Source organism: Rutidosis leptorrhynchoides, unplaced genomic scaffold (assembly GCF_046630445.1).
Source record: "Rutidosis leptorrhynchoides isolate AG116_Rl617_1_P2 unplaced genomic scaffold, CSIRO_AGI_Rlap_v1 contig188, whole genome shotgun sequence".
NCBI lineage: Eukaryota > Viridiplantae > Streptophyta > Magnoliopsida > Asterales > Asteraceae > Rutidosis > Rutidosis leptorrhynchoides.
In genome coordinates, this window is record NW_027266437.1 from 8,709 (window position 1) to 33,660 (window position 24,952).

A 24,952-nucleotide genomic window follows, 5' to 3' on the forward strand; every position below is an offset into this window, starting at 1 on the left:
GAGACAAAGATGGTCGACAAAACTGTGAGGAGATGCCGAACAAAATTTGTGGTTTCTTGTAAAACAAAAAAATAAATACCGCCAATTCATGGATCATATATAGTCACAAAGACATCTTCTTCCATAACCATTTTGAGAGCATGAACAACATATACTCCCACAACATAAGCATTACAATAAACAGAATCCAAACAACCATTCCTATTGTGAAACAAGATAAACAATTAAAAAAATTTATTGACATAGGCAACGGTATTAAAAGTGAAATCTTGATATACCTCCCAGGTCTTCCTTTTCTTTTTTCACCACCAATCATCAGATAAATCTTTAAGTTCTTTCCTCCTAGGTTGGATTTCGTTTGGGACGCCTCCATGTATCATTACCCTAAATTTTCCTTTTCTCATCATAGGCTTCATCCAAATCACACCAAATGGTTTCCACATGATCGTTGGACATGATGGACTCCATTAGGAGCTTTTGAGAAGATTGCTTTGGAGGAAGGTCATAAGGATCAACATATAAGGACGTAGATTTAAAGGGAATAGAACCTTCTTCTTTAATGATCTCATGATGAATGACATCTTCAAATGGAGGAAGAAAAGGCAAAGGCTCTTCATCAATCTTTGGTAGGATTCTTGAATCGATTGAGGGATCATACTTGGTACATTCTTCAATAAAAAGAGATACATCAAGTTTGAGAGGCTCTTCATTTTTGGCTTCTTCCACCTTCGGAGTTTCATCAACTTCAAAATCCTCCATGGTTTGGCACCTAGCCATGAGGTATTATGCCATGTCATACACGTTAAAGATATTGGTTCCGAAGTAGTACTCCATCTCTCTCTAAATAGAAGACTCCATCTTTTTTTTAACATGAAAGCACACCCAAGAGAGTGTGGTTCTGATACGAACTGGTGGAAAACTAGGTGGCGGAAACACTGAGTAATCCAGTAGGAACCGAGAGGGACGAGAAGAGAAATGGGTGGAAGTATATTTTTGTGTTTTTGGGGTTTTTTTTGTGGTGGTACCGAATGTTTCCTAGCTTTTAGACTAAGGATATTTTTGGTGGAAATAATGTAACTATCTAGAACTCAAACTGTTGAACTAGAATAGTTGAATAGATTTGAATAACTTAGACTCAAATCAATGAATAAGTTAAACAAAGAATTTTGAGAGTTTCAGAAATCTCACAACTTGGAAATAAACTCGAAAATAAAATAACAACATAAGGTTTTTCTTTCAAATGATATTATAATTTTACTCAAACACAAAACGCATATTTATAGGCTTGGCAAGACCTACAATTCGGCCAATACATGCATACTTAGAGTTTCTAGGAGACCTTTCACTAATCTAGACAAAGGAGGATGAAAGGAACCTATAGAAGCTAAATACATGAATTCGTAATACATAGAATCACTTAATAAAAGAAAATACTTCTTGAAAATGAAAATACAATGAATAATGAAGGCAAAATATGGATTGGGATGATCCATGCACTTGTAATGAATGAGAGACAATAACTTGCATTAATTCTTCTACATGAACTTGGAGGAGCATGTACTTGCATTAAATTCAGTTCATGAACTTGGAGGAACATGATCTTGGTGTAAATACACGATGCATGAACAAGCATTAACTTAGCTGTTCTTCAATGTGGCCGGCTGAATGGAGCTAGCGGGATCATTGATGTTGTCTTTAAAATTCTTCAATAAATGTGTCATAATCTTGGAAATGTTGTTTTTCTGTTTCTCTTCAAAATAGCTAACGGGAACTGAAATGAGCTGTTTGAGCTTATGTTGAGCTAAATTTGAGGTTTCCCTTTGAACAAACATGGGGGCAATAATGATGCTTAATGAAATCTGTTTTCTTTTTGTTTTCTTTAAAATCTTCATTTGAGCTGAACTGGAGCATCGTGAGTTGATTCTCCTCCTTGTGATTAATCTTGAGCTAATTTGAACCTTGTAAGTCTTCCTTAGAGCTGAATGGTTCCTTAAATGGCAAGAGACTTGTCAAATGATTCATTTCTCCATCTTGATGAATATGGTCGAGAGAATGAAGAGGGAATGGGGATGACAACCTCATTTGGTGACTTGGTCGAAAAGACTTAGGGCTATCAAATTTCACTTACATCTCGACGGGTTTGGAAGATCATTCAGCTGAGTGATTGAGGTCTCAAATTTTCTGAAATCCTTGTAGGTCTTGGCATTCCCTTTCGATTGATCACATACTCCTCCATCTTAGTATGTTGAAGGAGTTGTTTCATCCCAGCTGTACCTAAATCCCTTTAAAGCTTTTTTATTGCTCCTTCGTGCTCCCATATGACTCTCAACAATTTAAATTCCTACAATGGGTTAGTCTTGCAGAAAAATGACCGGTAACATCTCAGATTTGCCTTGTAAAGCGTATTTTAGATGTTTCGGTAACGGTTTAAGCTCTACATCCGATGGTTCCTTTTTGGGAGTTGTAAGAAACTTACTTTGAACTGCATGATCAATTACACTAACCTTTGAGCATTCTTCGGGCTTCTTGGGATGTCGCATGGCTTTGTAGACTTTGAAGATAATATGGTAATCATTCAACCACAAAGTAATGTCCCCTTCTGCTAAGTCAATACTGGCACGATTAGTTGCCAAGAAAGGTCTTCCTAAAATGAGAGGGACATATTGATCTGCCTCGTAATCCAGCACCACAAAATTTGCAGGAAAAATTAAAGAACCAACCTGCACCAACACATCCTCTAATATTCCCTCTAGACGAGTGATAGACTGATCAACTAATTGTAGTGTTATTGTAGTCGATATACACTCGCCCAGGCCTAATTTCTTGAACATATACAAAGGCATAAGGTTAGTTCTAGCTCCTAAATCACATAATGATCTCGTGAAAGATAAATTACCTATCTTGCATGGGACAGCAAAACTACTGGACCTTTAAGCTTAGGCAGTAATTTGTTTTGCACGATGGTTGAACAATTCTCCCTTAGAGCTATTTCCTCATAATCAAGAAATTTCCTCTTCTTGCTTATCACATTCTTTAGAAATTTATAATACCCTAGCATTTCCGCAATAATATATACCAGGGGATATTAACATGGAGTTTTCTAAGCAAGTTGAGGAATTTCTTGAACTTAGCATCCCCGTTAGGTTTCTGCAACCTGGCCGGATATGGAACCGGTGGCACAGCCTGCCTGATCGGTCGTTCAACAACTTTTTCTTTCTCATATTGCACCAATTCGTCCAACTCCTTTTCAAGATTCTCTTGTTCCTGCAACACATCTTTCTCTTTGTTAGTTTTCAAGGTACCAGTCCCTGGCTCAAGGTATGGACGTGTTTGGCCAGTAGCATCATCTGTGCAGTAAAAGCTGTTATGGATCTACTTCTATAACCCCTGCAACTTTTTTTGGAACCACTCGCTAATTGCTCCATGAGTTAGCCACCACTGTGTCCAAAAGCTCATAACCTGTAGTGTAAGGTTTGGACACAAAAGAACCATTGGTAGTTGCATCCACTAAAGGCTTAGTAGTCGAATTCAACCCATTGTAGAAGGTTGAAATGATTATCTTATTTGGTATCCCATGATGTGGGCACTTCCTCATCAATTCCTTGAACCTCTCCCAAGCCTCTTAAAGAGATTCACATGCATACTGTGAGAACGACAAAATCTATTTTCTCCACCGGTTAGTCATAGATGGAGGAAAGAATTTATGCAGAAATTTATCGGCTAGATCATCCCATGTAGTAATTGTTCCCTCAAGGAGAATGGGAATAACTTCAGCCGAAGAGCTTCATCAGTTACCCCATGCCACTTGAAGGAACCACAGATATCTATAAAGTTAGAGAGGTGAACATTCGGATCCTTGGTGGGGTGTCCACCAAATATACCTGCGTTATGCAGCATTGTGAATATGATCGGCTTAATTTCGAAATTGTTAGCCGCAATGGAGGGCTAACAATTCATGAGGCAAAGCTATAAATTTTAGACATAGAGAATGCCTCTATCGGTTTCTCTTCATCACCTGCCATATGAACTTGTCTGCAAAAACTTAAAGAACACCGTTACGTAGCACTGTTCTAAAAAGATAATGTAACAAAAATTAAAAATAGAAAAATAAAAAGTCTAATCCAGTAAAGAATTTCTACTTCTAATATCAATTCAAATCCTTGTGCACGATTCCCTGGAAACGACGCCAAAAACTTGATAGGCTAAAACAACTTATACGCATGTGAGATTATCGATCTCACAGAATCGTAAAGAAAATAAACCAAGTACTAGCTATTGAAATTCAACAATTGTTCAGACCAATTCTTTTTTTTAATGTATTACTAAAACTAAGGACATAAAATAGCATGGAATAATAAGATTGAGACAATGGATGATGAAATATCTAGGGTCATGCGAATCCACATTTACAATACTCAAATATATTATTAACTGTCAATTTCTATCTCTCGATCCCTAATTTTACTACCCAATACCCACAAATATTCATAAGTGTCTTCTGACCCTTGGCTTATGCCCCTAATTTGGATTAAATGACCATATCTCCCATATGTTTAAAAACTAATCCTAATTGTATTAAATTCCCAATTCGTGTCTAGGCTAGGTTAATTGGTCAACTAGTTGTATTCCTACCTTTGTCGACAAATAAAACTTAAGTCTAATCAATTATTTGTTAAACTAGTTCCAAACTTAATCTCACTTTTCGTAGGTTTTGATTAAGATAATAGTTCAATTAATTTGGTGTTAAATCAAATCAAAGCATGAAGAACGATTTAACAAAAGTAAATTCAGAAATCGATAATAGGAAAGACATCAATCTCAAAAAAATTGATTGCAAATGCTTCATCAACCCTAGAAAAGGGGTTAAGTTCATTACGTAGAGAATCAAACAACCCTCAATATATGGATACATAATGATTACAACAAGAAAATAACCTAAAATTTGTAGAAATCGTATGGAAGACTCTTCGTCGTAGCTTTTCGGTGCTCTAAGAATTATTTTCTTCCATCTTTGGGTCTAATTTTAATGAACATGATTCCTAATATTTATATTACAAGGCTTTGAAGTCTAAAAATTGGGTTTCCTACTTGAAGTGCACTTTTTTCCGTCCGCCCGACACCCTTGGCGTCATTCCGATGTCTTAGGCATCCCCTCTCTGTCTCTCGACGCCTAGTTCACGCCTTCGGCATCGGGAATTGCACCCTTCGTCCAGATTTTGTATTTTTTGTCATAACTTGAGTTCCCAATGTCTAAATGATCTCGTTCTTGATATGTTAGAAAGTTAAGACATCAAGCTACAACTTTTATGTTGAACACATTTGCTGATTCATACTGGATGATGTCCCAAAATCATAATGAAGTCAGAACATGTGCGTAAAGTTCTATCCTTTTGACCGTGACTCTTTGGCTTGTTCCATAAGCACCTCAAAAAATTAAATAGTACCCTAAATTCTTGCATTTTCAACACAAAAGCAATACCAGCATGAAATCTAATAAATAAAGAAAAACAATCTACAAATGAAATCAATTTACCCGAGAACAAACAAACTTATCGCAAAATCGATGGGGAATCGATAACATAATTGAGCGTCATCAGATCTACTTAAGAAAAATCTAAACAGAGATCTAAAACAACCTATTCTTAACCTAGATACTAATACAAACAGTGGATAATCAACCATTAAAGCAATAGTACAATGGTAACTAAATCAGTACAAACTAAATAGTTTTTAATATGATTAATAATACTCGGTTCAATAAAAAGTGGATGAAATAGTTCACTACTAAACTGAACCAGTACTAACTAAAAAGTTTTCAACCTAACAAAGTGACTAAGTGCAGTAAACAATAATGAGATGATTCAGTGGGAACTAAACCAAAACTTACATAGCTAGTTTACGATACAATGGTGTCAATAGAGAATGGGTGATGACGCTTATAATTTCGTTGGTTTCACTGGATTTTTCACATTACTATAATATAATTGTGGACCAATGATGTCAAACAAATGTGGCTCAGAGTAAGAGATTACAGACAATGTAACTCTGCATTTTTGGATGATGATGAAAAAAAAAATTTGATTCTCAGTTTTGGATAAGATGCAAGCATGACACTAGTCAATAATAATTTTCGTATTTGACGAAACTCTTATACAGACAATTGAAACAAACTAAAGTACACTATCGTCTTCTTTCTTCCTTTCATCGTACAAAATCATTCTTCATGCCATCCTTCTTCTTCATTGACATGAATAGCAAATCAATCATTTCTTCCCGTCCATCGTCTCTCCCTCTACCTTCTCTATCTCTGATGACCGAATGTCTCGAGGAGCAGATCTCTCTAAATCTCACCTACCCAAACTGGTCCAGGACTCCAATCAGTACTAAATAAATTCTAGAGTCAGGTCTTTTTGTCGCAAATCATAAATTTCTCTTCTTGAGCGTAGATGATGTTTTGTACATGTCTTTCTTATTTTGCTTCTCTGTAACTTTTAGAATTCTAATTTGCGGTCAGCTTAGGGTTTAAGAAGTGGGATTATGGTTAACGTGGAAATCTTATAGAGCTTGCTAGTTGGTATTGATACCTAGGGATTTAAATTGATCAACCTAAAGACTCTAAAGCTCTGCCTAAATCTGACATCCGAAGTTCCTCTAAAAAATCAAATCAAGTGTAATTCTACAAACTCTGGCACCTCCTTTGTATGACGAGCTAGTTCAAGGGAACGTCTTGTAATCGCTGTGATGGAATACTTTAGGCACAAGATAAGGGGGATGGAGGAATATCAAGCGAAAATGATGAGATCGAAGAAAATAGTGGAATAATTCAGGCACAAAGATGAGGGTGTTGGAGGAATATCAGCCAAACCTGATATGGGAAAGCCAAAAGAAGTTGAATATCTAGATAATGCATGCAAAAAGAGAAGCAAAAATGATGAGATAAAAGAAAATGGTAGTGATATTGCTAGGGAAATAGTGTTAGACCATAATGATTCCATATTTCCCCCAGACTCTTGTTGTGATTACCACTTTCCCGACTCTGAATTTCATGATTCTAAGAAGGACATAAGAGAAGACTATTTCGTGAGAACAAAGAAATGGCAGCATACGATAGTATGGATGTGATGCTAAGATCATACGTACTAGTGAAGGGTAAAGCATCCACAGGGTTCAAGCTCCATATCAGTTGGTTAAGGTTAGGTAGAAATGATTACCTCATATATTAAAATGAAGGAGAGATTTGGGCTATGTTTGTCCACCCAAAACAACACAAACCCCCGTATAAATATGAAGTTGTGGAGATCAAATTAGATTTTGATTATGACGAAGGTAATAGTATTGCTTATCTGTCAAATTAGAAGGGTTTGTTAATCCTAATGAGCACAGTGGCAGATATGAGACTATATCATCTTCGGAGATGTATAAATTTTCTCATCAAGTACACTATTTTCACATATTAAATGAAAACAGGGATATAATTGAACTTGATCATGCATCCTTACCTAGGTTACTTGCAAAGACAAAGAAGATAAGTGAAATTTGATAGCCCTAACTCTTTTCGGCTAAGACACCTAATGTGACAACTCAACGAAATACAACAAAAACCTAATCTAATAATCACTTAAATATAATTTCCTTTTTAACAAAATAATTAATCAGATTTACAAATGATCTACTTAAGAATGAAATAAACACAGATCTAAAAACCTATTCTTAAGTGAAATATTAAACAATAGTAGATAATTAACCAGTACTAACTAAGCAGATTACAGTTATCAATCTAAAGATAATCTTGCACACAATGACTGTATTAAAACAAAACGGTATGAACTAACACAGTTTATAACTAGAGATATAATGAATTGATTTAGAGTACAATAAACTATGAAATATAATAAACAAGTACTTGGTCAGTAGTAACTGGACCAGTACTAAAAAACTAGTTTACAACCTATAGATAAACTAAGTGCAATAAACTATAAAGAGATAGTTCAGTAAGAACTGAACGAGAACTTACAAAGCTTAGTCTACAATATGCTGGTGCACCTTAGTCTCGCAAACTGATGTAGCCTAAGTCTCTCCTCTAGATGACGGTGGAAACAGAGACTTAGTGTTGGAATGATGGTGGGCTAGTTTAGTTAAGCTGATACTAAACTAGTATAGTCTTGACTAATTCAGTTTAGCTGATACTCCATTATATCGGAACTAATTCAGTTGCATTGATACTACACTAAATACGTCAGCAACAGTTAGCAATATGTGAATCTATAGATCTGGTGATCTAGAGATATGATGAACTGATAGTCAGATAAACTGTTTGTAATGAACATCTCGTTAAGATACGTTAGTTTGTGCTTGAGACTTTGAGGATAGATCAATTATAACTATATTGGAGTTAAATTGAATCAACAAGGCTGACGTACTAGTAATAAGCCTCACAGATATTGAGATTTATGATTTATGACTTCAAATCAATGTAAAGATAATGAAGTGAGCGTTTGTGCTGATTCAGATAATGGCACTAACTCTGGGACGAGTAACAACCGATTTAGTTGTTACATCGAGTGTTGTTGCTAGCAGAAACAATCTTGAGTCGAATATTAGATTCAATCACCATTGCTTTATCGTAATTTTGGAAGAACAATTCTTGCTAATGGTTTGATCTCTGTATGTTGAACTGTTGGAGCATATAAACATTGTAGATTGTTTTGACACAAATATAGATTCAAACAAAAAAGAATTCAAACGATAATGAGAAAGTAAACACGAGATATTTCATTTGCAAAAGCTTTGCTCTTTATTAATTTCGTAGTTCAGTGTGTTAATGAACACTTACTTCTGTAGGTAATTTAAACCAAATAGGAGTTCTTACAATTATGGGAGATTACCTCCAAAATTACCTAGGAGGTGTACACAAACTGTACGCTCAACTACTTTTAGTAACTTGATAATCTCTTAGTAATGCTAGACCTAGATGACACAACCTATTATAGTACTCCTATCCTACTTAGCCAGACCAGCTAGTACTCTCGATTCATCTATCACAACCTTGAGAGTTGATGAACCTATGACAACAAACAGAGGTCCGAGTGGAGAATCTCTTCCTCTCTTATATGCCTCTCACCAAATGATATTTATGCAAATTCTTCTACAGGAAGTCAGCCTCCATTTATAAATGAGTCTTGCCTTGCACGGCACTCAAAAGTATTATCTGTCTTAATCTGTTTCTGATTGACTTTGATAGTATGATTCGGATATTCAATTTCATATTTGATATTTGTTTCAGCTGTACGTCTGTTTTTCTTCGTCTCGGATGAATAGAATCAAATTTAGTTTCCATTTACGTGATCTTATTTCCGTTTATATTTGATGATGTAGAGATGTTTGACCTAGAAGTAACATAATGTGATTATGTTTCTTATTCTGTCTAAACTGATTTGATTCTTGATTTGATTTCTCACTAGAACTTTTGTTTCCTTTTTCACCTAGATACTTGAGACGCAGGTATGTATTTTCTAAATCAGATGATACAAAATCTGATTTTAATATCTTTTTTTTTTTTGTTTCCTTTTATGTATCATGTCCTTATTTGTCCAGAAAGTATCTCTGCTCTTTGAATATCTTCCAAATTTTCCATGTGATCATGATCTTTCACTCCTTGATGTTTTATTGCCAGCTATTGATCATGCTTTCTTGGTAATCGTCGTGACTTAAATCTTGTTCGCTAATTTGCCCACCGTGGCAATCCAAATGAAGCCTTCTTTGATGAGTGAAACTTTCTTCTTGATAAGCCTTTATATATTATTTTTTATACCGGCTTAATGTTTATTCCATGGTTTTTATTTAATCATATGGTCAAAAAGTGACAACATAAATGTCTATAAACAAGTCATATAATTCTTTGATATAGCATGCATTCACAATCTTCCCCTTTGGCACTTTTTGATAAAAACATAACCCGAAACTTCTTGTTTCGCAAAGTAGTATAAAACTCCCATTTTAAAATTTTTCTCCCCTTTTTGGCTAAAAGAGCCAAAGTTTGAGAATTTATAAAACAAAATCAACAAAATCTTGTAGAAAATTGAGTTCCCCTCAATTTATGAACAAGTACATTCAGTTGAGCTTGAAAGGTTCTTTGTTGATAGATTTGAGTATTGGGACATGAGTCTCGATCACAGTCATTGCGACAAAATTTCCTTCATAAGTGCCCGTAGGTGGAGGTCAATGAATTGGTGGACTAGAATATATTCCATTAAATGGTCGTCTCTTACGGACGGTAAGAAGTTTGTTTCTCTAGAGTACTATCAGTAATATGAATGACTCGCTTTCCATCTGTACCGATGTCGTACCAAAGTTTATTCTTGGTCGTTCCATGTCGAGAGTAGCAAATCAACGTCGTACGACATATTTTTCTTCACTTTTTGTAACACTGACTAATTTTTTTAAATTTTTTTACAATCTATTGTAATTTAAATATGAAATTCTTTTTCCTTTTTTTTTAATAAGCTTTCACATTTTTTTTAATCTACTCGTTTGATTCATACTTCTTAATTGTCGGTGTCCTTGTCACACCAAACGTCCCATGATTTCTTCGATTCTTCATCTTAAATGTCTATCAGTACCATTCGTTCAGCAGCCTTGCGTAGGAATTTTGACTCTCTAACTTTCTCTAACTTCATCATTACATCCTTGTATTATCGGTACTTGTTAGCATCTCTTTCTTTGATGAATGACTTGGGCTAGTTCACCTATAAGTTTACTTTTACGTAGTGAAAGCTCATTAACTTGTCCATATAGCGTGAATATTTCATCTTCTTGTCGATCACTTCATATGTTGCTTCTAGTTCCTCCGTCAACTGTTGATTTTCTTCTTATAATTCTTTGAGGAATGTTAAGTTTTCACTGGTCATGTGTAACGACCCGGCCCCGCCCCAGCCCGCTGGCCGTTTATCACGCTCACTGGCACCGGCGGCATGGTTTCGCCACAGGGTTGACGCATGTCTCTACAGGCTAACACTCATCTTTCCAGCATGCTTTGTCCTCACTTGCACGCTCTCAGGCAAATTTCGGAAAACTTCCCAGATGGTCACCCACCCTAGAACTACTCCAGGCCAAGCACACTTAATTTTGGAGTTTCTGTGGATGCGCTCCTGAAAAGAGGTTGTAACTTGTTGATAAGGATACAACCAATCAATCTCTTTATAGCCCATTGTCTTCTACGCACCTTTCCAATGCATGTTATCACATCATTTAAGACTTAAAGTCTCCAGAACCTTTTGGTAGAGTTCTTACTGTAGAGACTATGAATGCTTTCTTAAAGTTTAAATCACATTATTATATCCATGCTTTCCTCAGTCATATCATATATTTTTATGATTATTATTATATTTTTTATTTTCATTTATTCTTACAAATATTATAAATATATAATAATAATATTTTATATGTACATAAACTGTTTATACATATCTACCTCATGAATACATAGATATATGTTACACCAACAAATACAAAGAGATTTCTTAAAAATGTAGATTTTCCCTGCTTAGTCTTATAAGTTGTCGCACCTCCTTTATGCTCATACTTCGACACTTCATACATGAGTGCCCTTTTGATTCATCCATCTTTGCGTATGACAAATCACTGGAGTTATTTATGCATGATTGATCTTCATTTGATAAGCTTGAGTTCTTACTTTCCTTCGTGACAGTATTGATTTTATTCACTTGATCTGTACTCTCTAAACCAGAATTGATCAAGTTTCTTCTGAATTCATTTTCCCTTCTTCTTCTTGTTGATTCTTTGGAGCATTTTGAAAAAAAGTAGTGGAAAATAGGATCTTTTGGATCCGTATCTTATTTCGGTGGACATGGGTACACAATGCATTTTTCAAATCCTTTTGATGATTGTTATGTTCACCTTTTATCCTCCCTTCTAGTTGATGTCCTCTTGCTAAGTACATGAATTGTTTCTTTTCTAGTTGCTAGAAGTTTTATACTAGTAACTTCTCACTGATCATTTGTTTTACGATTGCTAATGTGTTCCTTTTGAATCCACACCTTATTCAGATGAATTCTTGTTGGGGGGTACTCAATGTTTAGCGTGATTTACCTTTATAATATCTCCCATTTCCAAGAGTGCCTTCAGTCTTCGTCCTCTTCTCATTTGTTAGGTCAATTATTAGACAAGGTGTCTGTCGAGGCCTCCATTGTTCTCCTTTTTGCTTACATTGATCCTTCAACTTATGGCAGTGTGATCGAATATGTCTAGGAATCCCACAATGATAGGAAACTACTTGCCTTTTCTTCTCCATGATAAGAGCTTCATCACTTTATTGACTAGCTCTCCTTCTTGCATAAGATCTTCCTTCATTTAGCATTTAAACATTAGAACTAGAGAATGTTTCTTGAGTCTTCCTAATTTGTTCTTTGTACTTCAGCAGTTATTTTTCTTTTTTACTCAATTTACACTAATGTTTTTATTTTCTTTTCAAGTTAAACATCCTTTTTATTTTTTATTTCACCATTATCACAAAAACAATAAGGATGTTCTAGATATTCAAGTTCTTAAGTACATCATTGTTTATAGAATTTATTTGCAAAAGAGAAATTTCAAAGAATTTCAAAATTGCAATATTTAATTTTTATTGGTTTAGATTCTTTTTGAGTATCTACTGAGCTTTGAGAAAGAAATGAAGTTGAATACCTGATGTTCTTCTTAAGTTCTTTATTGTTTCGTGAATTGTCTCCTTCTTCAGCACTTGTGACTTCTTTATCGTCTTCTTCTTTCTTGAAATCTTTATTTGTTGAGTAGGATCTGCTCAAGTCATTGTTGCATTCCTTTGTGTTATCTTGCCTAGTGCTTGCTTGCAATGTCTTCTCTTTCTTGATGTAATGTTTAGTTTGGTTCTTTTATAGTCCAATGTAGCAACATTATGTTTGATTTTCTTCTGATGATGATGATAAAAAGTCATTACTACTATCATCAGTCCGACATGCTTTGTACGATCTATTTTTGTTATTCTTTTTGAAAGTATTTGCAAATTCAAATCTTAGATCACCGTATCCTTTACATTCATGATATTGGATTTAGAAGAACTAGATGAATTTTCTTCCTTTTTATTTCTGAATTTCTTGGGATTCTTGTACCTGTGGTTCCTCTTTCTTAATTCTCGATCAAAATTCTTTATGCTAAGGTACTCCTTAATGACTTCATCTGACAAATTGTGTAATTATGTACCTTTTGAAGTGGATGCTTCAGAAACAGATACAAGATTTTTGTCTCCTTGTCTTCTTTTAGCTTTCTCTTTGTTCTTCAATTCAAATGCCATAAGATTTCCTTTGAGTTTTGTTTAAGGAAGTGTGCTTATATCACTAGATTCTTCGATGGCAGTGATCTTTGGATCAAATTTGATAGCCCTTACTCTTTTCGACTATGTCACCTAATATGACAACTCAACGAGATACAATTGAAAACCGAATCTAATAATCACCTAAATATAATTTCTTTTTTAACAAAGTGATTAATCAGATTTACAAATGATCTAGTTAAGAATAAACTAAACACAGATTTAAGAATCTATTCTTAAGTTAGATACTAAATAGTAGTGGATAATTAATCAGTACTAACTAAACATATTACAGTTATCAATCTAAAGATAATCCTAGACACAATAAATGTAATAAAGTAGTATGATATGAATTAACAAAGTTTATAACTAGAGATCTAATAAATTGATTCAGAATACAATAAATTATTAAAGATAATAAACAAGTACATGCTACTGGACTAGTACTAACAAACTCGTTTACAACCAAAAGATAAACTAAGTGCAATAAACTATAAAGAGACAGTTCAGTAAGAACTGAACTAGAACTTTCAAAGCGTAGTCTACAATCTGCTGGTGCACCTTAGTCTAGTAAATTGATGTCGCCTAACTCTCCCCTCTAGATGACGGTAGAAACTGAGACTTAGTGTTGAATGATGGCAGGCTAGTTCAGTTGAGCTGATACTTAACTAGTGTAGTCTGCACTGATTCATTTTAGTTGATACTCCAGTGTATCAGATCTGATTTAGTATTTTTGATAATGAACCAGATATGTCAGCAAGAGTAAGCAATATGTGAATCTATAGATCTAGTGATCTAGATATCTGATGATGTGATTGTGAGATAAACTGTTTGTGATGAACGTCTCTTTTAGATACGTAAGTTTGTGCTTAAGACTTTGAAGATAGATCAATTATAACTATATTGGAGTTAAACGGAATCAACAAGGCTGACGTTCTAGTAATAAGTCTCACGGATATTGATATATGTGATTTATGTCTTCAAATAATCTAAAGATAATGAAATAAGTGTTTGTGTTGATTCAAATAATGGCACTAACTCTAGGATAAGTAGCAACCGATTCAATTGTTACAGCGAGTGTTGTTCCTTGCAGAAACAATCCAGAGTCAAATATTTGATTCGATCAGTATTGCTTTATCATAAATGTGGAAGAACATTTCTTGGTAATGATTTGATCTAGGTTGAACTGTTGGAGCATATAAACGTTGTAGATTGGTTTGACACAAGTATAGATTCAAACGCAAAACAATTCAAAAGCTAACGAGAAAGTAAATGATGTGATTATGTTTCCTTCTTAAATGATTTGATTCTTGATTTGATTTCTCAACATAATTTTTGTTCCTTTTTCAGCTTGTTGGGCTAAAATCACTTACACGCAAGTCCACGTGTGTCAACAAGTAGTAAAGGGACTGTGAAGTCTGGTTATCAATCTCCGGGAATCGTGAAGAATATAAACCAAGTACTAGCTATCGAAATTCAGCAATTGTTTAAACAGAATCTAGTTATGAGAGTTATAATTAAACTAAAGAAATTAAATAGCAAAGCAGTTATATGAAATGAAACTATTAATGATAAAGAATCTAGGATAATACTAATCCACGTTTTCTCCCCTCTATGTGTGACTATTGTAAATTCCTACTTGTCAATTCCTAGTTTGCTGCCCAATACCCATAATTATTCATAAGTGTCTTCTAACCCTCGGCTTATGCCCTTAATTAGGATTAAATAAGAGGGATGGACAAAATATGAAGCAGAAATGATGAGATAGAAGAAAATGGTGAAATATTTCAGGCACAAGATGGGGGATGGAGGAATATCAACCAAACCTGATGTATGAAAGCTCAAAGAAGTTGAAAATCTGCCTAATCCATGTAATAAAGAGAAGCAGAAATGTTGAGATAGAAGAAAATGGTGGTGATATGGATAGGGGAACTACGTAAGATCATAATGATTCCAAATTTCCCTCAAAATTTTTGTTGTGACTACTGCTGTCCCGAGTTAGAATATCATATTGACGAGGATATATTAGAAGACTATTTTCCTTTGAACCAAGTGTGGGCCGCATACGATAGTTTGGATGTGATGTCGAGACCATACGCACTAGTGAAGGGTAGAGCATCCACAAGATTCAAGCTCCAGATCAATTGGCTAAAGTGTCGTACTGCTCAAGAGGGTTTGCCAGTTGCATGTAGTAAGTATGGCGATGCGAAAGACAATCGCGAGATTGATTATTGATTGATATTCTCTCATCTTGCTCAATTCAGTAGAGGTATAGGTTGAAATGTTGACCTCGTATAACGAAATGAATGAGAGTTTTTGGCTATGTTTGTCCACCCAGAAAAACACGAAGCCCGTATAAATATGATGTTGTAGAGATCAAATTAGATTTTGATGATGACGAAGGTAATTGTATTGCTAATCTATCAAAAGTGAAAGGATTTATTAGTCTTTATGAGCACAGTTGTTAGTCTCAGAGCTGTATAGATTTTTCTTATCGAGTAGCCTCTTCACATATTTAATGAAAATAAGGATATTGAACTTGATCATGCATTCTTACGTATGATACTTGCAAAGACGAAGAAGATAAGATATTTATTTGTTGAAGAAAATTGTCCAAATCAAGCTGATACTGGTAGAGAGTGTAGAAAGAAAAAGCACCGCTCTAATACCGCTTCTATGTTTTAGCACTAAGAAGGTCTTCGAGGTTCTCGTTCTCAACCAATATAAATAGAGGAGGTAATTGATATATTTAAAATCTAGTTGGGTTTGTTGTAGGTATGACTAATTGTTTCATGAAAGAAGTGTATGGTATTTTAAATATCACCTATAAGGTTAGTATGATGGATCATTCTTCAGATTTCGTGTATGAAGTCGACTGAAACATTTTGGGGTTAGAGTACAAAGGAAACAAAGCGGGATGTTAATTAGTATGTGTAGTTTGAACGAATGCCCAGTAATTGATCGTATTTCATAATCAATATTGCTTCATTCAGCCATTTATTTTTGCATTCATGTCATATTCGACTTTTTGTGTACCCTGAAACAAACTATATGTCCTTCAGAATCAATATTTATAGCATGTTTGGCGTGATGTTGGATGCCTTGTAAGCATCATTGCGGCATTTAGAGAGAGAAGTCTTCATCAAGGTGAGGTGAGTGTCCTATTTCAATATGTGCATGAAAGATTATTTTATCCTTCTGTTCTTAGATTTAGGTATGCATTTTGTTTTGTAATCGTTTTCTGTCATCTCATGTCGCAAATTTACCTTGTCGCAAGTTTACCTAAGATGCAAACAACCTAATGCATGTGTGGGAACATAGTCATCATCAAGTCATCAAAACCTCATTATTGTGGAATGCAAGCATGACATATATGCTCGCTAATCAACAATCATGCACCATCAAAAAGTGAACTCCTAGCTAAAAACACTATATGAATTGATGAACACTTCAATCTCTCAACAATTTAATTAGTCAATTTGCTCAAAACTCAATAGAGATTACTTTTCCCTCATGCACTCGTGCAGTGAAAATTTATTTCAGTAAGTAAAAATGTTCATCCCTGCACAAAATTTTCAGTATATCAACATAAAATTCAAGTTATGCAATGCTCGGGAGGATGTCGAATGCTAGTCTTTCATCATAATTTCTACTAATGCAGCAACACAATCATAAAATCATGAAGGTCTTTGGCTTTCGATTGTAACATATGGTCAAGTGTTTGGATAGATTTGGCTTATTGAGATGTAAGGTCTTAATATCTTATGTGCCATACTCACATCCCAACCCTTTGATGCCCCAGTTTCCGAACTATCGACGTTTCAAAGCACCCTAAACAAATGACTACTCATCACTCAAAGAGTACATAAACTACCCAAAATTCATCAATTTAACCATGCCAATGCAAATCAAGAACAAAATTGGTGAGCTCTATATTTTCTTTTCTTTTTTTTATTTATTATCTTTTCTTTTTATATATTTTCCGATTTATTTACCGATTTGTTACTATTTTTAAAAAAAAAAAAAAATCTCCCACAATTTCACAAATCATTTTATACAAGCATGGCATGGTCTTTACATGTAAGTTCGGCATATCTAACATATAAACCCCCTCTATACTACTCTTAGCAGCACATAAGACATTAAAACGGGTAATTTGGTCAGTACACATCGAGAGCTTTTCGGTTTGTAACAAGTTAATCAAAGAAGTGGTCAGGCTCAAAGTGGCTAGTGGCTTTTTGGATTAGTAGCTCAAACCTAAATTGCCTTCTATCACATCCTAAGATTGCATTAACTAAAATATCATTTCAAAAGCCAATCAGACACATTTAGCATTCAACTCATGAGAAATCCCAATTTCAAGATTTATATCAGGCAAAGCGTCAACTTTTCAAGGCATAACTCAGATGTTATATCTCAATCCTACTCATTAAGCATAGTTGCATCATAGCATGAAATCAGTTCCATTTCAACAATCATCCAATACACTGATGCATCATAACTAGCATTTCTTTCTTATCCAAGTTCAGTGCATTGTAGTTCAAACGATACCATTGACTTCTCAACTCAAACCACATTCCACACATGCAACTCAAACACATAAAATAAATAGACTTAACAAAGATGAAATACACTAAATCAAAGGACATAAATTAAAGAAAATGAAAGAAATACGTTACAAAGGGTGAAGCCATGGGTTGTCGCCCATGGAGCGGTTGGTTTAACGTCTTTCAGCCTGACGAATGATTCTTCAAATCTCACATTGGGAATCGAATCACTATCTAACAAGTCTCTCTATCAAATCCTTCCTGCACACTTCAACACCGACATAACGCAGATTGCTCTAAAAAATTAAAAGAAATAAAATATGCAAAAATAAAAATTAAAGTTTGAATCAAATTAACAAAAATGTTTCCTAATATTAATGACTAACTTAGCCGCAACTCCCCGGCAACGGCACCAAAAACTTGTTCGGCTATTTTACACCGCACGCAAGTGCTCGTGTCGCCACAAATAACAAAGAGTAAGTAGAGTATCGATCCCACGAGGAGTTGGTTTAAGTCGTCACTAAGTACTAGTATTATCCTTTTATAAATTTTTCCAAACAACATAATTGATAGATGAATTGAAAATAAAATAACAACACAATAACATAAATAAATGGATAAAGAGAGAGATGATTCTAGGGCTTTAGACTACTACTTTAATCATCACCAATGTTAGTAACATCATCATACTCAGTTTGATTGATTTTTATAATTCCCTAATACTCATGTTCCCATGGTCTTAAAAGGTATAACAAAAGCATTAACAATCAAAGATCAAGCTAGGTTCATACAACCTATCGGTATATTCTTATCCTCTAGGCAAATAACGTCTTCGACCTAACGAATATTTATCATATGAACTCTTATTCAGGTTCTAATCCTAAGAGCACTTTTCCAAGATCTTGTAAAGGATAATCAAACAATTAAATTGGTAGCTAAGCAATTAAAAGCATTAAGCATTCTATAAGAGAAACTAATTTATTCAAATAACCAAATACGATAATAGAAACACACCGGCTAGATTAAAGGTTCATCTAGCCCTATAAAAGGTAAATTATCTACTCATGTTCATGTAGGAAAAACAAGACGAAAAATAGCAAATTATAATTACACAACTACGAAGGTAAGAGACCACGGAACTCCATCGCCTCTAATGCACTGCGTCGTGCTCCCCTCTCGCGAAAACCTTATTTTATTGTGTGTGGTGGCCTACTTCCCGTCCGTCTTCTTCCTTTTGTTTTATACTTCGATGTCTTCTCCTAATTAATTAGGTCAAAGTCAAACCAAAATCAATTAGGAAAAGCACATCTCTACGTCAGCTTTAGGAGAAGTTATACAGTCTGCCCTTAAGTCTAAAGCTTTGAATAATTAGTCAGTTTAGTCCTTAACTTTAGGAATCCAGCCATCACAGACCTTGAAGTTAAATTCAGCTTCAATTAACCATATAATGACCAATTGAAGCTCGATTCCTACAATGACATGAAATAATAAAATCAAAGTAAAATACAAATAAAAAACAACTAATTTAATCAATAACGTACAAAATATTAGATATAAAGATATAGATAACTATACATAATATATAGTTATCAATACTATCATCTTTTTCATTCCTTTCATCGTATGAAATCATTTTTCATGCCATCCTTCTGCTTGTTTGACCTGAACTGCAAAATCAATCTTTTTCTTCCCATGTGTTGTCTCTCCCTGTCCCTTCTCTATCTCGAATGACCGAACATCTCGAGAAGCGAATCTTTCCTAATCAAACCTAACCATAACCTAACGTGGAATTCTATCACTACTAAATAAAGTTGAGAATAAGTAAGGTCTTTTTGTCACAAATCATAAATTTCTCTTCTTGAGCGCATATGGTGTTTTGTTCATGTCTATCTTATTTCCTCCTCTATAATTTTTAGGATTCTACATTATGGTCAGCACAAGGATTAAGAAGTAGGGTTTATGGTTGACAGGGAAATCTTATGGAGTTTCCTGATTATTATTCATACCTAAGGATTTAAATTGATCAATCTAAAGACTCTAAAGCTCTGCCTAAACCTGACATCCCAAGTTCCCCCAAAATCCAAATCGAGTGTCATTCTGCAAACTGTGGCACTTCCTTTGCATGTCGAGCTTAGTCTAGGGAACGTTTTGTGCTCGTTGTGAAGAAATATTTTAAACACAAGAGGAGGGGGATGGAGAAGTATGAAGCAGAAATGATGAGATAGAAGAAAAATGGTGGAATATCTCAAGCATAAGATGAGGGGGATGGAGGAATATCAACCAAACCTCATGTGGGAAAGCTCAAAAGTTGAAAATCTGGCTAATGCATGCAATAAAGAGAAGTAAAAATGTTGAGATAGAAGAACATGGTGGTGATATGGCTAGGGAAACAATGTCAGATCATAATGATTCCATATTTCCCTCAAACTCTAGGTGTGACTACCATTTTCCCGACTCAGAATATCATATTGACAAGGACATATTAGAAGACTATTTTCTTGAGAACCAAGTGTGGGTTGTATATGATATTTTGGATGTGATGCCGAGATCATACGCTTTAGTGAAGGATAAAGCATCCACAAGATGCAAGCTCAAGATCAGTTGGCAAAAGTGTCGTACTGCTCAAGAGGGTTTGCTGGTTGCATGTGGTAAGTATGGCAATGCGAAAGACAATCGCGAGGTTGATGATGGATTAATATTCTCTCATCTTGTGCAATTCGGTAGAGGTAAAGGTAGAAATGTTCACCTTGTATATCGAAAGAAGGAGAGATTTGGGATATGTTTGTCAAACAGTAAAAACACGAACCCCCGTATAAATATGAAGATGTAGAGATCAAATTATATTTTGATGATGACGAACGTTATTTTATTGCTAATCTATCAAAAGTTGAAAGATTTGTTAGTCTTTATTAGCACAGTTGCAGATATGGGACTATATCATCCTCAGATATGTATACATTTTCTTATCGAGTACCCTTTTTTCACATATTAAATGAAAACAACGATAAATTTGAACTTGATCAAGCATTCTTACCTATGATACTTGTAAAGACAAAGAAGATAAGACATTCATTTGTTTAAGAAAATTGTTCAAGTCAAGCTGGTACTCGTAGAGAGTGTGGAAACAAAAAACACTACTCTGATAATGCTTATATGTTTTAGCAATAAGAAGGTCTCCGAAATTCTCGTTCTCAGCCAATACAAACAGAGGAGGTAATTGATAAATTTAAAATCTAGTTGGATTTGTTGTAGGTATAACTAATTGTGTAATGAAACTAAAGTGTTATCATATGTATAGGGTATGGTGCTTTAAAAATCACCTATAATGCTAGTATGATGGATCTTTCTTCAGATTTTGTGTATGAAGTCGAGGTGAACATTTTAAGGTTAGAGTGCAAAGAGAACAAGGTGGGATGTTAAGTAGAAAGTGTAGTATGAACGAATGCCCAATAATTGATAGTATTTCATAATCAATATTGCTTTCATTCAGCCATTTGTTTTTGCATCCATGCAATATTCGACTTTTTATGCTCCACCATTAAACAAATCATATGTCCTTTAGAACCAACATTTGAGATATTTTATTTTAATTAAGCGATATCATGATGGCTCCCTTGTGAGCATCTTTACGATATTGAGAGAGAGAGAAGTCTTCATGAAAGGTAGAAATGTTCACCTCTTATATCGAAAGAAGTAGATATTTGGGCTATGTTTGTCCACCCCGAAAAAACACGAACCCTCGTATAAATATGAAGATGTAGCGATCAAATTAGATTTTGATGATGATGAAATTATATTTCTAATCTATAGATTTTCTTATCGAGTACCCTCTTTTCACATATTTAATCAAAACAATGATTGATTTGAACTTGATCATGCATTCTTACCTATGATACTTGTAAAAATGAGGAAGATAAGAAATTCATTTGTTTAAGAAAATTGTTCAAGTCAAGCTGGCATTGGTAGAGAGTATGGAAAAAGAAAAACACCGCTCAGATATCGGTTCTATGTTTTAGCACTAAAAAGGTCTCAGAAGTTCTCGTTCTCAATCAATACAAATAGATGAGTAGTATGTGTAGTATGAACGAATGCACAATAATTAATAGTATTTCATAATCAATATTGCTTTCATTCAGCCATTTGTTTGATTATCAATTGATATTCTCTCATCTTGTGTAATTCAGTAGAGGTATAGGTAGAAATGTTCACCTCATATATATCGAAAGACGGAGAGATTTGGGCTATGTTTGGCCACCCGAAAAAAATGCACCACCGTATAAATATGAAGTTGTGGAGATCAAATTAGATTATGATGATGAAGAAGGTAATTGTATTGCTAATCTATCAAAAGTGGAAGGATTTGTTAGTTGTTATGAGCACAATTGCAGATATGAGACTGTATCATCCTCAAAGATTACAGATTTTCTTATCAAGTACCCTCTTTTCACATATTTTATGAAACTGATGATAGATTTGAACTTGATCATGCATTCTTACCTATTATACTTGCAAAGACGATAATGATTATATATTTATTTATTAAAGAAAATTATTTAAGTAAATCTAGTACTGGTCGAGTGTGTGAAAAGAAAAAAGTATTGTTCTGATACCACTTCTATATATTAGCACTGAGAATATCTATTGGTTCTTTGTTCTCAACAAATACAAATAGATGAGATAATTGATAGATTTAAAATCTAGTTGGTTTTGTTGTAGGTATGACTAATTGTGTTATGAAAGTAAAGTGTTATCATATGTGTAGGGTAGGGTGTTTTAAATATCACCTATAATGCTAGTATGATGGATCCTTCTTCAAATTTAATTTATGAAGTCGAGGTGAACATTTTGAGGTTAGAGTGCAAAGAGAACAAGGCGAGATGTTAATTAGTATGTGTAGTATGAATGAATGCCAAATAATTGATAGTATTTCATAATCAATATTCCTTTCATTCAGTCATTTGTTTTTACATTCATTCCATATTCAACTTTTTATGCACCTTGAAACAAAATATATGTCCTTCACAACCAACATTTGAGATATTTCATTTTAATTAAGCGATATAATGTTTGGCGTGATGTTGACTTCCATGTGAGAATCTTTACGGCATTGAGAGAGAGAAATCTTCATGAAGGTAAGGTGAGTTTCCAATTGCAATATGTGCATCAAAGCTTATTTTATCCTTCAGCTCTTAGTTTTAGGTATGCATTTTGTTTTGTAATCGTTTTTTGTCATCTCATGATTTTATCGTGTTGTAGAGGCCTTTCCTACCAACGAGGTTGGTTTTATAGAATTGAAGTGGACAAGCGCCCACCCATTTTGGTGCGTATCAAGAAGGGGATGAGCACTAAGTAGAGGGTGAGGTACTTTTTTGTTTCCCCGGCTCGAAAGTTGGGAGAAGACTTTTACTAGGAGGTGGCAACAATGTCGATCAAAGGAACGAAGGGGCTCAGCGTCGAGGAAACTAAAATAATGATGCCAAAAGGACAGATAGGCATGACAGAACTCCGCCATCGGCTCCCGTAATGCTGGCAGGTGGAGGTGTGATAAACATGATCATCGGTGGAGAAGAAACTGCGAAGAGCAAGAACGTGAGGAAGAAGGCCAGGCGTGAAGCTGAATAGATCATGGCCATGGCCATAGCCCCAAAGCCGAGGAGACCTACGGCCTCACAACTGTACAGGTCGCTTTTCATAGCACTGAAAGTCCAAGTCAATCCTATAAATAAGACCCTTCTCAAATGTCCAAAGTAAGCCAAGGCTTATTCTAAGAGACACACAAGAGACTTAGGGCACTTACTCTCTCTAGAAACAAGATCACTCCCTCACTAGACTTGAGATCCACCACGTAGCAACTCGGCTTCGTGGTGAGCCTCGTAGGCCTAGATAGGCTGTAGACGCTCAAATACTTCCCACCCCTCATTCTGTTCTAAGTCTAAAACCTAACTCGAAAATTGATCGAAAAGAGGCACATGCTCCTCACCTCTACTACATTTTGGATCAAGTCGAAATATTGGTCTTCATCGAGTTTTTCCAAGTTCAAACTACGATTGCATTTTTGGTTTAACTTCCTTTACAAGCTAACCTAACCTGCTCCTACTATTCTACAAAGAATGCGCACCAGATCAGCAATTGCCCGCGCTGGCAATAAGGCAGATGCCGAGCATGATGAAGATTTGGCAGGAGAAGGTCGTCATCACAAGATGACTCGTCGTACTGACATGGTAATCCATCAGGACCAGCCTTTATCCCTAGAAGGAGCTGACCTTGAACATACTGACAACCCCATTCTAGAAGCCTTAAATCAAGAACTAGGTCAATCCTCCAGTCGCTCTTCAGGAAATGTTCCTATGACTGTGAATTCGAGGGCTCCAGCTTTGCAGCACGCTCCTCCCAAAGAAGGAGAAAACCACGTCGGAGTCGACTATATCCTCCTTAGCGGAGATCCATCCCGTCCTCAGACTCGTTCTCATCAGCCTGAAGGAGACCTTCGAGATTCGATAACGAATCGCAATGCACGCAGCAGAGTCTGTCCCGTGACTGACTTGCGCGACTCGCTCACGCGGCGCAGAGAGAAGGGAAAGAATTCACCCTTCCAATCACGAATGCCTAAGGACGCATCCGTTATGCCCGGAACCTAAAAGAAAGGTTAATAGCTAGGAGTCGTAGCAGCCAGAACAACATTCTTGATGATCCTCAATGTGCACCTCTTAGAAAACAGCCACCAAGTTGGCTGAAAGCAGCAAGATTGAGCCAAAGGATCAATCGGCCACTCTCACTAAACCGACACCGTCAGTCGAATGATTGAGTCGAAAGTGCAGCGCTGGCTTCAAGCATGTAATGGCCAAATGCCGCCACCGGCCCTAGTTAATATGGTTGTGCACAATGCCGAATATCATCTAGCGCCGCCAAACTAAGATGCTCAATAGTTTGGAGCAAACCCCCAAATGGGCAATCCACAATATCAAATGGGACAACCGTCAGGCCGTTACGATTTCTATCTGGCCGCACCCCAAGCATATGCTAGGAATGGTGCTCAGATCCCATAGCCTCCAACCTAGGG

The 24,952-nt window shown here is 35.4% G+C and overlaps 1 protein-coding gene and 1 non-coding gene across 2 annotated transcripts; both read left to right on the forward strand.

Annotated features, from left to right (window-relative positions):
• The first annotated feature begins 3,569 nt into the window (after nt 1–3,569).
• Nucleotides 3,570–3,679, forward strand: LOC139881732 (small nucleolar RNA R71). The gene has a single exon (XR_011771747.1). It is a non-coding gene; the product is annotated as a small nucleolar RNA R71 (small nucleolar RNA).
• Nucleotides 3,680–20,215: 16,536 nt separating this feature from the next.
• LOC139881725 (uncharacterized) lies at nt 20,216–23,514 on the forward strand. Its single transcript, XM_071866149.1, has 5 exons — nt 20,216–20,618; nt 21,055–21,105; nt 21,191–21,278; nt 22,077–22,216; nt 23,381–23,514. Exons 1-5 carry the CDS (start codon nt 20,216–20,218, stop codon nt 23,512–23,514), a joined length of 816 nt encoding a protein of 271 aa, XP_071722250.1.
• The last annotated feature ends 1,438 nt before the right edge of the window (nt 23,515–24,952 follow it).

What these genes read in the sequence shown, in the direction of transcription:
- LOC139881725 (XM_071866149.1), top strand. Translation starts at nt 20,216, where the DNA reads ATGCATGCAATAAAGAGAAGTAAAAATGTTGAGATAGAAGAACATGGT. An exon ending in TCTTGTGCAATTCGGTAGAG is followed by an intron (nt 20,619 to 21,054) that starts GTAAAGGTAGAA and finishes TATATGTTTTAG; the next exon opens with CAATAAGAAGGTCTCCGAAA. An exon ending in AGCCAATACAAACAGAGGAG is followed by an intron (nt 21,106 to 21,190) that starts GTAATTGATAAA and finishes TCATATGTATAG; the next exon opens with GGTATGGTGCTTTAAAAATC.